The sequence below is a fragment of the Neophocaena asiaeorientalis genome, unplaced genomic scaffold (assembly GCF_003031525.2).
Source record: "Neophocaena asiaeorientalis asiaeorientalis breed wild unplaced genomic scaffold, Neophocaena_asiaeorientalis_V1.1 scaffold629, whole genome shotgun sequence".
In the NCBI taxonomy this organism is placed as follows: Eukaryota; Metazoa; Chordata; class Mammalia; order Artiodactyla; family Phocoenidae; genus Neophocaena; species Neophocaena asiaeorientalis.
Window position 1 is genome coordinate 1,443,086 of NW_020175468.1, and position 16,876 is coordinate 1,459,961.

General features: G+C 54.4%; 1 protein-coding gene across 1 annotated transcript in view; it reads left to right on the plus strand.

Moving 5' to 3' along the window:
- Positions 1-16,876, plus strand: part of SHANK1 (SH3 and multiple ankyrin repeat domains 1) — a 40,183-nt gene that overhangs the window by 18,910 nt on the left and 4,397 nt on the right. Inside the window, 8 exon segments of the mRNA XM_024768221.1 lie at positions 4,611-4,746; positions 5,030-5,110; positions 5,646-5,669; positions 5,874-5,942; positions 6,393-6,511; positions 14,665-14,761; positions 16,383-16,753; positions 16,756-16,873. Of these exon segments, the coding sequence (XP_024623989.1) occupies positions 4,611-4,746; positions 5,030-5,110; positions 5,646-5,669; positions 5,874-5,942; positions 6,393-6,511; positions 14,665-14,761; positions 16,383-16,753; positions 16,756-16,873 (1,015 nt within the window).

Below are 16,876 nucleotides of genomic sequence, written 5' to 3' on the forward strand. Positions count from 1 at the left end.
AGGCCTGTCCTCTCCCCGACAGCTCCCCCCCTTCACCAGTGACTCCGTGTGTCTCCATCCCCATGCGCCCCTCTCCCTGCCCCCTGAGGGTCTATGCCTGTGTGGGGCACGTGTGCTGAGACACGGCTGAGCTTCTGCACCGGGAGCTGCATCTGCCTGTGTGTGCCGCTTCTCAGCATGGGAGGGGGCTGGCTTCCCCTCGTGGGGGCCTGTGTGCAGGCCCTGGAGAGGCCGGTGGAGATGGGTACGCGGGGAGGGGCTGAGTACCAGAGGGGGGCGCTATGTACAGCAGCAGGCTCTGGGCTGTGGGATGCTGGGTGTGTGAGAGGGACCTTCAGGGTGGGGGTGGAGGGAGTCGATGCTGCTGCAGTCTCTGTGTGTGGGATCTAGCGAACAAGAGCTGGCCGCTGAGCTCCAGAGGCCGCTCAGGGTCGCCGAGGGATGGCTTGGGGGAGAGCATTGTGCGTGCTCCTGCAGGGCAGGTAGTCAGCAGTGCAGAGCATGAATGGGGTGCTGCGTGGGTAGCGAACACTAGGGCAGGGGTGGGGTTAGAGGGTCTGGGTAGGAGGGTGACAGGATGAGAATGGAACGGCGGCGGGGGGACACTGAGGTGGGGGGAAATGGGGAACACCAGAGCATAGAGCGGGTGTAGAGTGTGCGGAGAAATGGGGTAAGGAGGCAATGCAGGAAATGTGAAGAGAATTTGGGGGTGGGGATTTAGGCAGTTTAGGGAGAGCACAGACAGAGGATGCAGGGAATGTAAATGAAATGCAGCTGCAAGTAAAAGGAGGCGGAAGGAAGGGTGTGTGATGAAGTGAATTGAGGATGTAAAAGTAGGAGGAGGCTTCCACGGATGAGAATGGAAGGGGGGGGACTGGGGAGTATGGAGGAAACCTAGGATGCTGTAGGGGACACAGTGGAGGTTCTGCACAGAGGCTCGAGAGGATGTGGGAGGGAGGAGGGCAAAGGAGGGGGAGAGGTGGCCTGAGAGGAGGTGGCCTGGCCCAGGAGGTCACAGAAATCAATGGAAGACACTTTGGGAAAGAGGATGTGGGGTGGCTGAGGGCAATATGGGAGGTGGAGGGAGGGCCCCGTGGGGTGCGGTGAGGGCTTGCGGAAGTGAGGGCTGATGGGGGGTGGGTTAGGGTCCTGTGGAGCTTTCAGCTGATTTGGAGGAAGGGGGGTCGGGGTGCAGAGCGGGGTGGGGGCATACACAGGAGTGGGGGAGAAGGAGTACAGAGTTGCACGAAGCTGTGAGGACAAGAGGGCCATTAGGCAGCTCAAGAAGAATGTGGTGGATGAGAGAGACACCACACAGAGCTGGGGTTTGTGTGAGAAATTCGTGGGAAGGAGAGAGGCATATGCCCAGGATGGGGAGACTTGAGAGGGAGGGACAGAGGGGGTGCTTCGATGGTCAGGGGGTGTTTGGATATTATCGGGGTATATGGGTTGCCTGTGGGGAATTAAAATCTTGGCTTTGACATTTTTCTGGCGGTGTGAACTTGAGCAAGTTATTTCTCAGTGCCTCAGTTTCCTCATCTATAAAACGCGAATGATAACAGTCAACCCCTCCCAGGGGTGTTGTAAGGACTGAGTGAATAAATAAATGTAAAGTGCTTGGAACGCCATCTGGCATTCAGCAGTGGTTCAATAGATGTTACTCCTTGTTGTGTTACTGGCATAGCCTGGGATAAATTTCAGGCACTGGAGGGGCACGTGCATGGTGAATTTGGGACAGATGTCTTTGTGCTGGGGTATTTGGGTGCAGTGGAGTGGAGCGTATTACTACTGAGTGACCCAGGTATTTTCTGGGGAATTGTTGAAGACTTTTGTTCGCTGTGTGAGCTCAGGCAAGTTGCTTAACCTTTCTGTGCTTCCGTTTCCTCACTTGTAAAGTGGAAATGGTACACACAGCTACCTAGAGGCTGACTGTGGGAGACAATTAAGTCGTTTACCCATGAGGGGTTTCAAATACTGCCTCGCACATAGCAAGTGCTTCTTCTTGGCATCTAAAGGATATGGGAGTTTTGTTGAATTGTATCGGGGGATGAGATGTTTGGGGAAGGCTTGTGTATGAAGTGTGAGGAGAACGTGTGGGTGAGAGATTCCAGGGGCAGGGGAAAATTGGGGGAAAAGCACGGGTTTGTGGCATGCATGAAGGCGAGTGAAACTGCTGTAAATGAGGACTAAAGGGGATCTGAAGAGCATTACTGGCCACTGGGGGGGCCCTGGAGATCTGGAAGGGCTATGGGGGTAGCAAGGATATGAGGGCTCAAAGGAGCATGTCAGGTTACGCCGTGGGCACCGAGGTGGGGACAAGGATGCCACAGAGTTCATGGTCAGGAGTAGGTAGCTCTGACTTCTCAACCAATTCCTGTCAGCCCTGTCCACTCGCTCTTGGGGGCTTCTTTGCCTCTTTCCTCCCCTCCCCTCCCCCGTCCCTTTCAACCCCTTCCCTCCTTCTCTTCCAACATCCCCTCTACCCAGCTACAAAGGTGGCCGGTCCCTGTGTTGAATATAAGGTCAGAAAGACATAGCGGGTATGGCGTAGACGCGTTTACTGGACCATCGTGAACCTTGAGCAAGGGCAGTTGTGGGCTGTGTCTACATGTGCACGCCTGCTGTTGGACCCACCAGGTTATAATAAGGAGGGTGGGAGCAGGGATGTGCAGAACACCGTCCCTACGGTACCGACATATGGATTTGACAGTGGATGTCATGGGGGGTCGTGGGAGTATCCGGCGTGCTTGTGTGTGTGGAGGGAGGGTGGCACCGAAATACAGTAGGAGCACCTTAAGTTTTATTGGCGTGTGCTGGTTTATGTTCAGGGGGCGTGTTATGGGAATACACCGAGATCAAAGTGAAGGGGAGTTATTATTGGAGCATACTGGGATGTGTCGGGGTGTTACTGAAATACACTGGAGTATTCGTGGAGGGCTGTTTTGCCAGATCTCTGGGGGTAGGTAATTGGAGTGCGCAGGGAGCGTGCTTGGCTGTTATTGGAGTGTGTTAGGGCCCGTGGATGTTACTGGGGTACGATGAGGGGGTCTGTGTGTGTGCTGGGCCGGGTTTCTGACCTGACTGCAAGATGCAGCGAGGTACGTGTTCCGGTGGCTCTGGGGTGGGGGTGATTGTGGGTATTCTGAGGTGCCTGGAGCCAGGGCGTCTGGGTATTCCTGCTGTATACTGGGGTGCCTGGAATGGAATGGATGTGTAATCCTGATGTACGCGGTGGTGACGTCTAGGGTTTGGGGCTGTTATCTGAGTGAGCCCCGGGCGGCTGTTGAGATACACGGAATAGGTTTGAATTTAACTGAACTTTGCTGGGTGTGTGAGCCTTGCCTAAATGTGCTGGTGGGCTTTGGTGGCCTTCCTGGGGACCATCCACATATTCACACGCAGTTTACATTTTGCTAGAATCTACCGACTGCATGAAAGAGGTACATTTGAGATATACCGGGAAATAGATGTCAGCGCTGTCCGCTAGAATTTTGTGCGGCGATGGAGATGTTCTGTATCTGTGCTGTCCAGCGTGGTAGCCACTAGCCGCATGTGGCTGCCGGGCACTTGGAAACGTGGCTAGTGAGACTGAGGAACTGGATTCTTCGATTTAATTTTTAATTAATTTGCATATAAATAGACACAGGCAGCTAGTGGGCACCATATTGGACAATGCTGAATCAGCGATGTTACAATAGGTGTGGGGACCTGGGGAGTTGTTACTGCAGCATATATATGGTCAAGGAGCTGGGAGAGGTATTATCCAAGTACACGTGTCCTCTAGACCAAGAGGCTTGACCGAAGACAGCGAATGAATTCTATTGCGCATGTGCTACGGTACCCAGCCCTGTGCCGAATACTACGTATACTATATATAGGGAACTTCCACAGCGACCCCATCAGGTGAAGCCTGTTATTGCCCCGCATTATAGATGAGGAAACTGAGGCCCCAGAGGTTAAAGGCGTGGGCTCAAGGTCACAGACAGAAAGTGGACAGCAGGGACTCCAGCCAGGCTGCCCGTTCATCCGGCAGTTTAGCTCCCCATTCCTCACACTGTGCTTTGCTGAATGGATGGGTGGATGGATGCACCGATGGATGAATGAGGAAAGACTGAGTGGGAGAGCGAGCGCTCTGGACTCTGAGGGGGAGGCTTGTCAGGGCTGCTGCGAGCATACACACGTGGAGTGGGTGAGGAAGCTCCTCGGAGCGGGGATGACTGGTTCTGGAGCTTGGGCTCAGGTCACCAGGTGGCTGGTGGGGCACGGGCTCTGGGTCTCATGATCCCTTTTTAAAAAAAAGTTCCCCGCCCCCCCCCAGGGCACGCGCTTGCACACATATACACACACACACACACAATGCTGGAGGGCAAGGAGGGAGAGAGAGGCAAATAGGGTGGGCCCAGCCCCTTCCCCAACCCTGAGGCCAGGAGAGTTACAGGAACAGAGTGTTGGGGGCTTGCAAGGTAGAGGAGGGTCAAGGGGAGAGAAGGGTGACCGGCAGTGCCACATACAGGGCAAGGCAGGAGGAGGCCACTTCGATGGGGACCCTGAAGTGGAAAGCATCCCTCCCCTCACCCATTGGCTGTGCTCTGGGGGTGTCTGTGCCACAGGTGAACGGGCAGAACGTGGTGAAGGTCGGCCACCGACAGGTGGTGAACATGATCCGCCAAGGGGGTAACACGCTGATGGTCAAGGTGGTGATGGTCACCCGGCACCCGGACATGGATGAGGCTGTTCATAAGAAAGGTGCTTCTCCCCCCACTTGTGTGGCCAGGCCCGGGTCCCCCGCTGCTACTAGACTACAATCCTCAGGGAGCCCTAATGGCCCAATGGTCCCCACCCTCCCCCAGGGCTGCTGGTTCAGGACCCTCTGGAGAGGAACCGAGTGAGGGCTCAACATGCCGATGGGGACGGCATCTCTTCTCCGAGCTCTGGGAGCGCCGCGGTGGTGAACGGGGTGGGGGGTGGGGGGAAGGTCACGGGCTTTCCTTCCAGGGTACTGATGCCTGACCCCGCTCGTTTTTTCCAGCACCGCCGCAGGCTAAGCGGCTCCCGCCTCCAACCATCTCCCTGCGTTCCAAGTCTATGACCTCAGAGCTGGAGGAGATGGGTGAGCTTGCGGGGCTGCTGGGGCCCAGGTGCTGTGGACGGAAGGGGGCAGAGGGAGGCTGGACCGTCCCTTGAGTTTGTTAGTGACCAGGGGTCCTCGTCCTGGTCCTGTCCCCCCGTCCATGGGTCAGACTCTCTCTGGCCTGCGTGTGCGTCGCTGGGAAAGGGCGTCTGAGAGCCGACTGTCCTTCGTCCTCTTACATCTGTTTCTGTGTCGGGGTCTCTCTCTGCGTCCGTACGTTCCTCTCTGCGGGTCCCTGTTTCCTTTCTAGCCCCTCTCGCTCTGTTCCACCTGAACCCCGCAGCCATTCTCCATCTCTCCCTCCACCAGCTCCCCTCACTCCCACTAACAGAAAGGAAGGCGAGCCCCTCCCTCCTCCAGGCGGGGCTGTTTCCCCTGCCGGGGGCGGATCAGGCAGCTAGCTGACCGCCCTCACCCCAGGGCCCTGAGGGAGGCGGGCGTTCCAGAAAGGGGGCCCCTCGCCTCCCCTGAAGTCCTAACTCTTCGCTCCTCTACTGCCTCTCCCCCGGGCTAGTCTCGCCCTGGAAGAAGAAGAGTGGTGAGTGGGCACAGGACTGGCGGGAGGGCCCCCGACCCTATCCCGCCGGCGGACTCGCCCCTCCCCCATCCCGGCCCCTCACTGCCCCACTCGCGCTTGCGCACGCCCGCTGGCCACGCCCGCTGGCCACGCCCGCTGGCCGAGCCCGCTCCGCCCCGCCCTCCGGGGGCGCCCCTGGGCTTCATCCGCATCCTTTGCCCACAGAGTACGAGCAGCAAGCTGCGCCGGTGCCCAGCATGGAGAAAAAGCGGACCGTGTATCAGATGGCTCTCAGTAAGATGGCCCTGCTCCCTGGGCTGCCCAGGGCCCCGACCCCACACCGCCTGGGGTGCCGCATCCACTCCATCCCTCTCCAGGCCCGCGCCCCCTTCAGCCACCCCCGCACTGATCACCTTCACGCCTCGACTTGGCCCCAGCCATCATGAGTCTGAGTTCCCACCCCTGTTTTGAGCCTCTCCGCACTACCTTCTGCCTCCCTTCCACCCTCCCTCTCACGATGGCTGTCCTACTCACCGCCCTCACCCCTTCCCATCGCTGGGTCCTGCCTGCCGGGCTGGAGACTGTGTCTCCAAGCAGGGCCGTCGGGCCACCGGGAGGGAGACAAGGGTGCCCTTTTCTGGTTCACACAAGACACTGAATGGGCTCCCGGCAGCTCTGTCTCTGCGCCAGGCCAAAGCAAGCTTCTTTTCTCTGGCTCTCCGCCCCTCTTCCCCCTCCCCCTAGACAAACTGGATGAAATTTTGGCGGCAGCTCAGCAGACCATCAGTGCAAGTGAGAGTCCTGGGCCTGGTGGCCTCGCGTCCCTGGGCAAACACCGACCCAAAGGCTTCTTTGCCACTGAGGTAGGCAGCCTGGTCTGGGAAACTGGGCCCTTGGGGGGAAGGAAGCTTGAGGGATGCACAGGGCAACTTGAAGCCTTTACCTCTCTCCTTGCAAATCCTTCCTGACTCCCCCGTGTTAAATGCCCGTCCTACGGGGCACCGCGCTTCCTGGGGTTCCCTCCTTTCTCCCCACTCTGGGTGTCCCCTTTCCTCTCGACCCATCCTCTTCCTCCTTGTTGTCCCCCCAGATCCCATCTCTCTCACCTCCCTCCACTCTCCATCCTCTCTTGCCCAGCTCTTTCTGTTCATCTCCATCCCACCTCAGGGGTCTCAGGGAAGGTAAAACGGTGTCATGGATGGCGCTCCCTGGCCCAGGCACAGCACATAATAATAGGTGCTCAACAAGTGGTAGTTATTAAAATATTAATTATCATCTCTGTCTAAGCTCTGCCTGCTAACCTATAGTGGGTGTTGATCACATTTCTGACACTACGATTTTACGTGGCTTATCTCATTCATTCCTTGGAATCGTCCTGGGAGGTACACTCGGTTGTGATACAGAAGGGAAACTGAGGCTCAGAGAGGGAGCCGGGATTTCAACCCCAGGCAGTCAGGCAGCTGGATCCGTGATCCAGCCACGGCCCTGGCTCTTCGGGTGGGGACCTGCTGGTCCCTTCCTGGCTGCGCTCCTCACTGGACTGAGCCCCTTCATGGGGACACATCCCCCACCAGCACTGCCAGTGCTTTCCCCCGTCCCCCCTCCAGAGGCCACACAGGGCCCTACCTCTGTCTCAGTACTTCCTTCTTCTCTGCCCAGGCCCTGCCCTCTGACCCCACCCTCTGACTCCCTCTTTTTACAGGCCACACCCACCACTGGTGACCAAGGGACCACTGACTCTAAAACTGGGTGCTTTGACTTTTGCGGGACCATGGACCCCTTTGGCAGGCTGGCATAGTCCTCATAATAACGCTTATAAATGCATAAAATAAAACATAATTCGTAAGGGTCAAGCATAGTACATAACCACGGGGAGTGACAGTGAAAGGGTGTAGCCTCACGAGCGCCGTGCGAGCCCGAGCCCAGAGTTCAGCTCTCGTGAGTGGATGAAGTTAGCTTACAAGTCCCTTGAACCAAAAATAAAATTTTTAAAAAATACATAACAGAAGAAGCCAGTTACGCCGAAATACAGTTATCAAAATATTTTTTGAAAGCAAAATTTGCGATATAGTAATGTCGGTGCCTCTTCTTCACCGTGGTAGCCAGAAGGGTCTGGTGCTGGATGTTGACTACTCTAATTTCGAAGTCCTAAGAAGCACAAACACTCTTTAGAGAGATCTGCAGCCTCTGCAACGAGGGACACAGAAATACCTGTGGTTTCTGTCGGGGACACAGTCACAGGTTTTGCTTAGACTGACGTGGGCTGTTGCCCACATCCTTAACTGAGAAAATGTTGTGTTTTAGTTGGAGAATAATGAAAATAAAGATGTAGGGTTTTTCTCCCCATCCAAGTAAGCGTGCAGGGCCCCCCTGAAATCTATCCAGAGCCCTCTTAAGGGCTCAGCCACCTATTCTAGAAGGCCTAGTATTTTTTTTTAAATTTTATTTATTTATTTATTTATTTATTTATTTATTGGCTGTGTTGGGTCTTTGTTGCTGCACGCAGGCTTTCTTTGGTTCCGTCGAGCGGGGGCTACTCTTCGTTGCGGTGCGCGGGCTTCTGGTTGCGGTGGCTTCTCTTGTTGCGGAGCACGGGCTCTAGGCATGCAGGCTTCAGTAGTTGTGGCTCGCGGGCTCAGTAGCTGTGGCTTGCGGGCTCTAGAGCGCAGACTCAGTAGTTGTGGCGCACAGGCTTAGTTGCTCCGCGGCACGTGGGATCTTCTCGGACCAGGGCTCGAACCCGCGTCCCCTGCACTGGCAGGCGGATTCTTAACCACTGCGCCACCAGGGAAGCCCCCTAGTACTTTTACAAGAGCCAGAAATGCAGGTGGCAAATTTTGTATCGAGACTCCTAGAATTTCTCCCAGATTTAGAGGCAGAGGGTGCTTGGCCACTTCTCAGGGCTCGGCAGAGGGCCCTGCATGCAGGAGCCATCACTTCACACCCATCCTTGGCTTTGCGAGGAATTTGAAATCTCTGGGCCTATTAGGGTCATCTTCCGTGCCCACCTCCCCCCAGGGTCGGTGTAAGGATTAAAAGTCCATAGGTAAGGGGGAGGAATAAATTAGGAGTTTGGGATTAACAGGTACACACTACTGTATATAAAATAGATGAACAACAAGGACCTACTGTATAGCACAGGGAACTATATTCAATACCTGTAATGACCTGTGATATAAAAGAACCAGAAAAACTGAATAACTGAATCACTTTGCTGTACACCTTAAACTAACCCAACATTGTAAATCAACTATACTCCGATATATAGATATAGATATATATAAAAAGTCCTGTCCCAAAAAACAAAAAGTACATGGGCAGTAGAGCTAGGCAAACCTGCCTCCAAAGCCTGACCGCCTCTAACTTACTATGTCGCTCGGCCCACGCTTTTAATTTTTCTGTGCCTCAGTTTCCTGTTCTGTAACGTAGGGGTAAAACCAATCTTGCTGGTTCTTAGGAGGACTGAATGAGATCAGCTTCTAGCACAGAGGCTCTCAAGGAATGGTGAGCCTCCCCATGCCATAAAATAACAAACTGGAGACCCCACTGTGACCCCCGCATGCGCCCCAGAGACCCCACAACAACATTCCAGGCTCGGTACGGAGTCTCTAGTAACAGATTAAGGCCAGTCCTGTTTTCATTTATTCAGCAAATGCATGGAGTACCCACCAAGTGCCAGGTTGCCAGGGTGCCAGCCCCTCCCTGCATGAACCTCCATTACAGGACAGACAAGATCCTGGCTCCAAAGACACCCCCAGGTGGGCCCAGACACTGGCCAATAGTATAAGCAGCTGCCAGCCTGCCCCCATCTCCTAGAAACGAAACACCTGAGGTCTTCATGGGGCCTCCCTTTCCTCTGGATCCTGGAGGCCAGTGGTCATCTCCCCTTTTCTTGTCCCTCCTGGGGTCTGTCCCTGGGCCTCCCCCAAGCCCTCCCTCTCATGTTGAGGGCTCTCTCTGCCCCCATCTCTGCCCTCATCTCCCACCAGCCACCCTGATCTCTCTCAACCCCTGAGTCAACACAGGGACCCCTCTGTGACCTTCCTGCATCTCCGTGCCTCTCTCAGTGGGTGGTCTTCTTCTCATCTGGGTCTCCATCTCCCATCTGTTTTGGCTTCTCTCGCCTCTTCACTCTCCCACTTGGACTCCGCTGCACCTAAACCAGGGGGGCAAGCGGGCAGTGTGGAAGCCCAGTGTGGCCCCCCAGCCTCCTTTTAACGGACCTGCACCACAGTGGACAGGGCAAAAGATTGTGCAAGACGCCACTGTTTAAAAGCTTAAGGATGGAGAGATTTCAACCCTCCCTGAAAAACACACCTCTGCGTAAAACCTAAGGGGGGTTGGGAGGACCCACTGCACCAACAGTGAGGGTGCAGACCCCAGGCAGATCCGCTGTAGGTCAAGGCCCCTCTTGGGCTCTGTCTCCTCTTAGGGCTCTGCAGTTCACCTGTCTGTCCTCCCCTCTGCGTGGCTTTGCTTTTCTTGGCTACTGTCTGTTACCTGGTGACTGACCGCCCTGGAGAGGGGTGGGGTCCCCTGATCCCCACCTCCCACATCTTGGTCTGGGTGGTCTGGGCTCTGGTTTCAGCCATTCTCTGGACTCAGTTTCTCCCTGTGGTTATTTTTACCATATCATCTTGGTTGCATCCTCTGCCTCTTCCCCTCCCGGGACATGTCTCTTTCCCTGCTAGGGTAGCTCTGGCCCTCTCCATGGCAGAATCTCTCAGGACTGCCTTTTTCTCCCTGCCTTGCTGGGTCCCTCTTTCTCCCCATGGCTGTCTCATGTCCCCTCCTGTCTCTCCCCTACACCTCTGGAGCCCCATCTCTGCCTCTGTCTCCCCACCTCTGTCTTTGTCTTGCTCTGTCTCTCCATGTGTCTCCCCCTCCGATCTCTTCCCCCTCACCCCTTTCAGGGGCTGGCTCCCTAACGCGAATTTCCCAGCCCATCTTCAGCCTCTAGCCTGTGCACAGCACCAGGGCACACTCTGCCATGGAGGCACCAGACCCACAGCGACCCACGAGGTGGCACAGGAAGAGGGCGGGACCTCTGGTCAACTCGCTGGGGAGGAGTCTGCCCGGCAGTCGGTGACGTCACACGCACCTGGCAGACTCTGATTGGCTGCCCCCTCTGCGCGGGAGAGACCGCTCCCCGTTTGTTGAGGGAGGTCAGCCTGTCTCATCTTGAGTCCGTCCACCCCTCAGACAGTCACTCCTAGCCTCCTCAGACACCATTATGGCTCCTCTGTCAGTCAGACATCTCCTCTGCCACTATGATCCCTCTTGTGCCAAGCTAACCCATTATTTGATCCCTCTTTTCCACTTAGAAGGTCTTCTGCCAGTGTGCCAATATGACGCCTCTCCCTTGAGTCTGGACCCTCTCCTGCTAGGGGAACCCTTCCTCTATCACTCTAACACTTCCCCCGTTATTCTGTCCCCTCCCCATCACTCTGACCCTTCCCCTGTCACTGTGATCCTTCTCCATCACTCTCTCAAAGGAACAGAACTCTAGGGTTACGTCATCAGGGTGCTCCCTCCATTTTGTCAAGGTGTCCTTCATTCTACAAATATTTATTGAGCAACTACTATGTGCTGCACCTGCTGCTCGGCCCTGGGAGTATAGGAGGGAACCAGCCAAACAAAGTTACCTCCCTTAGAGAATTGACACTGGCGGGGGAGTGGGAGTATTTTGCGGAATTGGGTTCTGCTGTATATAAGAGAAACCCCCAGATAACAGTGGCTTGAACAAACAAATGCTTATATCTCTGTCGTCTTGAACAAGTCTGGAGTAGGGAGTCTGAGGCAGGTGTGGCAGCCTCCATGGTCTTGAAGACCTAGAATTCTTCTCACCCTAGCCACAAAGTCACCTCATAGTCCAAGAGGCTGCTGGAGCTCCAACTATTGCACCAGCATTCCAGGTAGCAGGAACAAGGAAGAGTGAAAAGGCAGAAGTGCAAAGGAGGGCACATTGTTGCTTCTTGGGTTACCTCTGATGAGACTTCCCAGAAGTAAAACACAACACTTCTACTTATGCATCTGGGCCGGCTTTAGTCCTATGACCACACCTAGCCACAAGGGAGGCTGGGAAATGTAGTCTCTCAATAGGTGCCAAATAAGATTGGGGTTTTCTTACCAAAGAAGAAGAGTAGAATGGGTATTGGGTAGGCTACATGCCCAGGGAGACAGACAATAAACAAGTAAGCAAATAATTATAATAACTCTAACCTAGGATAGGTGGAGGAAATTATGATGCAGAGGAATAGAAGGAAGGCTTTCCAGGGAGGAGACATCTGAAACTACCAGATCCCACCCAGTGTCACCCTGCTGTCTGATGTCATCTCCCACCCCTCAGCCCTTGGCTCACCCACTCCAGACACACTGGCTTCCTAACTATTCCTTGAACACAGCAGGCTCACTCCCACCTCAGGACCTTTGCACTTGCTGCTCCTTCTGCCTGCAATACTCTTCCCCTGGATACATCCCTGGCTGCTTCCTTCAGGAGTTTGCTCAGGTTGTACCCTCTCAGCGGGGTCTTCTTGACTGCCTGATTTTAAATTATAGTCTCCCTTTCTTCTGTCACTTACCTCCATCTGACCCACGTTGTATTTTACGAATCTATTTTGTTGATGGTCTGCCTGCCCTTCCCGTGGGCAGGGACTTTTGTCTGTTCTGTTTACGGCTGCATCTGTGGCATCTAGAACAGCCCCTGGCATGAATCAGGTGCTCCATAAATATCTGTGGAAGGAAGGAAGGAAGGAATGATGCAAACACAGAAATAGTCCCAGTCCGAGGTGAGGGCAGTGAGAGGGGTAGCACAGGTGCATTCTATGAAGGTCTAGAGCATCACCGTCCACTAGAGCTCTCTGTGAGGATGGAGATGTTCTCCATCTGCACCGTCCAGTATGGCAACCACCAGCCATGAGTGACAATTGAACACCTGAAATGTGGCCAGTGTAATGGAGGAAGGGAGTTTTCAACTTCAGTTTATTTAAATTTATTCAAATTAATTGAAATGTACATCTGAATGGCTAGTGGCCACTGGATTGGGAAATGCAGGGCTAGAGGAAGGGGGTGGCCAGGCCAGGGTGGGGGCCAGGATGACAAGCAGTTTTCGCTTGGCAGAGAGTGGGGAAGGGATTTTCCAGGCAGAGGGAACAGCGGATGCTGAGGCTCTGAGCTGAGAAACAGCACAGGGAATTCAGAGAACTGGGAGTGGTTAGAGCAGGAGGACAGGAGGGGGCGTGGTGGGGAGGTGAGGGCAGTTAGGGTCACACCCCAAAAGTGGGGACCCCATCCAAAGAGGCCTTCCTTTCTATGAACTTGTGGTCTCAAAAACGGAGAAGGAAGACACATGGGGCCACCTGGCAGAAGCAGGGGAGTCAGGGCCCGAGAGTGCCTGACATTGGCTTGTTCATTTGACACAAGCTTACAGAACATCAGGCCTGTCTGGGGACTGGGGACCTAGCAGTGAACCAGACTGATAAAAATCACTGCCCTCAGGAAGGCTGCATTATGACTTCTGTGGGCGTTTGTGCCCCTCCTTCCTAAAAAAAAAAAAGTTAAAGGTCAAAATTTTATGACTGTGTTGATGCAAAGCTGAATATTATCCAGGCTGAATTATAATTATTTTTCCCTCCTATTTGAAAAGAAATTAAAACATTTCCCCTAAAAGTATCGTGGGCCCTTGACCCTGTACCCATGGTGCCTGGGATAATGTCTGGTGTCTTCAGGGAGCTGACGTTCTCGCCAGGAAGACAGACAGACAGTAAGCAAGAAGTGAGAGAAGCGTCATGAAGAAAACAGGACAGGGAAATGCAGTAGGCAGTGACTGGGAGGGATATTTGAGCAGAGGACATAAAGATGGAAAGGAATCAGTGATGATTGGGAGGAAGCCATTGCAGAGAGAAGATCCAGGACTTGTAAGTGTCCTAAAGCAGGGATGAACCTTGCGGCACTGCAGGAGCAAGAAAAGGTGGGCGTGGTGGGACCAGAGTGGGAGATACAGGCAAGGGCTATATACACGGTGTCTTAAATCACCGTGATTCTTAATCTAAAATCAGAGCCTGAGATAAGGATGACCGTGATTCTTAATCTAAAATCAGAGCCTGAGATAAGGATGCCTGAGACAACGATTTCCTAAGGGGGAACCTGTAAGGGCATGGGAGAGACAGGATGGGCTGCAGAGAAAGTCAGCAACCCTGGTCCCCACTGGAGTTTGCCTTCAGCCTGGTCCCTTGGGGAGCTCGGGAGTGTGAATTGCAGGATGGAGATAATCCCTCCTTAGACCTTCCTGTCAGTTGGCTGCAGGCTGCTCCCAGAAGTGGGGGCATGTAACAGCTTGGGCACGTCAACTCCTTTGGAGGGGGAATGATTCTTCAGAGCAAGGGGCAGCCAAGTGTTGCAGGCAGGTGACACAGTGGCTGGGGATGGGCACAGCATCCTGGCTGAGGAGATCTGGGTGGGCACAGGCAATGTCTACCACAGGGGCTTTGAAGACCAGACTTGGGCACTTGGATCGCTTCCTAACTGATGTGAGATGCTACTGTAGGATTTTAAGCAGGGCGATAACATGATCAGAATTTCTTTTAGAAAGATCCCTCTGACTCTTGCGTGGAAAGCAGACCAGGAATGGGTGGCAGGACAAGGGGGGCAGCCAGGAGACAAGGAAAAGGCTACTGCCATCATCTAGGCAGGGAGTGGTGGTAACTTGGACCTGGGCAGTGACAGCAGGGGTGGAGAAAAGTGCCCAGATTAATGATCGGCTTGGGAAGCAGAGCAGACAGGCTCAGTTGATAATCTGACGTTTTCCCCCTCTCTTTCTCCCCGCTGCTGCTGTCAGGACTCAGAAACCTTTCCCTACCCCAGAATTCCCTTCCATCTCCTTCACACCCCTCTCCCTTCCTGCAGAGGCTGGGGAAGGAATGGAGGATGGCTGTGTGGGGAATCCATGGATTTTCATGCCCTGATTGATTTTTCTCTGCTCTCTTTTCTCTCTCCTCCTCTGACTGCCAACCCAAAGTCGAGCTTTGATCCCCACCACCGCTCCCAGCCAAGTTATGAACGTCCTTCCTACCTGCCTCCAGGACCTGGGCTTATGCTCCGGCAAAAGTCTATTGGTATGTCACCTGCAGGGGTGGGTGTAAGGGATGCCAGTGGGGAAAGGGGAGGCTGGGAGGGTGACAGTTTACGGGGAAAACAAGGGAGCCTGGGAATGTTCTTTTCTCCTTCCATATGTGACCATCAAGTTGGGCGAAGAGCTCAGGCTTTGTTGCTGGGCAAACCTGGGTTTGAATCCTGGCTCTTGTCCATCCTGGCTGTGTGACCCAGGGCAGGCAGCTTCACTTCTCTGGGCCTAGGGCTCTGCATCTAGAAAATGGGGACATCATTGCCCCTGCCTGGATGCAGTTAAGTCGAAACCACCACAGAACCTGGTTCATTCTCTCTTATGCCAGACTCCATTCATTCATTCATTCTACAAATGTTTATTGAGCACATATGCCAGGCTAAACTGCTGGGGATTTGTCGGGGAACAAAACACTAAAGGGTCCTGCCCCCATGGAGCTTACCTTCTAGCTGGGGAAGACAGACAACAGCTTATAAGGATAAGAAATAAGAAAATGATATAGTATGTTAGCTGTGTTAAGTGCTATGGAAAAAAATAGAAAAAAGGTGGAATGAGTCGAGATATCAGGAGTGCTGGGGGGCAGGTTTGAGCTGAAACTTGGAGATGAAGTGGGGAGCCATGGGACTATCTGGAAGTAAGGCATTCCACACAGCAGGAACAGCCAGTGCAAAGGTCCTGAGGTAGGTAGGACCAAGCTGCCATTTGCTAAGAGAGCAGCTTGGGAAGATCGTGGGGAGGAGATCGGGAGCTCAGTTTGGGGCCTGCTTAGTTTGAGATGCCAGTGAGACATCCAAGTGGATGCAGCATTTGGATATAGAAGCCCGGAGCTCAGGGACAAGGATTGGGTCCGAGACAAGCATGGGAGTCTTCAGCAGGGAAGCAGTGAACGAAGCCATGACACTGGTTGAGATGGTCAACGGAGAGCGAGTAGTCAGAGGGGAAAAGGGAATCAAGGACTGAGCCCTGGCCGTTGATAAGGAGGCAAAAGATTCCACTCCTCCAGTTCCCTCCGAGTTGTTTTGCTGTTTGGATCTAGCTTTCCCCCAGCTTCAGTGTCCACAGTCCACCAGTGTGTGTCATTTGCCTAGTATCAGTTACCTGTACATCTGCCTGACATTGCTTACCTATGAATGGGCTCCCTCTTTTAAATATTAGCCTCATCCTAAGCACTGCTATCTGTGAAATCACAGATTTGATGTGCTAATTACATTTCTCTTCTGCATGTACATGAAAAGAAATCTGTAAGTATGCCCAGAAACACGGTATCTCTTCCTGGCTCAAGCCATTTTTGCTCATCCCAAGCGACCGCCCGCAAATACCTTGCCTTTGGGCGAATTAGAAAAGGCGCCCCCTCCTGGCCCTGGAAGGAAGTTAAGCTGAATTCCGCCCGCACAGCCGTTTGCTGTTGTGCAGTGCACAACCTGTATTACTGTATCGAACGGATTTGGATTTATCACATCTGGGTAAGCTCTAGACCAACCCATGTTCTTCTTAACATCTACTGGGTGTCATTATTATTATCATTGTAATATTGAAGTTCTGTGGGACAGGGGAACAGAGAGGCCACCCCTTCCCATCCCCACCCTGCTTCTGGATCCTCCGTGTCTTCCCAGGGGCTGCAGAAGATGAGAGACCCTACCTAGCACCCCCAGCCATGAAGTTCAGCCGCAGCCTGTCTGTGCCTGGTTCGGAGGACATCCCGCCGCCGCCCACCACGTCCCCACCAGAGCCTCCCTACAGCACACCTCCTGCCCCCTCTTCCTCCGGCCGCCTCACTCCCTCTCCCCGGGGAGTGCCCTTCAACCCCGGCTCAGGTGTCCCCCACCCCGCCTCGTCACCGTCGTCCTTCGATGGGCCCTGCCCTCCTGACAGCCGTGTAGGGAGCCGTGAGAAGAGCTTGTACCACGGCGGGGCCCTGCCCCCTGCGCACCACCCGCCACCCCCACACCAGCCGCACGCTCCGCTCCCCCAGCCACACCACCACCAAAGCTGCCTCCCCGGGCGGCCAGCGCGGCCATGTACGTGCCGGCCCGTTCGGGCCGCGGGCGCAAGGGCCCGCTCGTCAAGCAGACCAAAGTCGAAGGCGAGCCCCAGAAGGGCGGCGGCC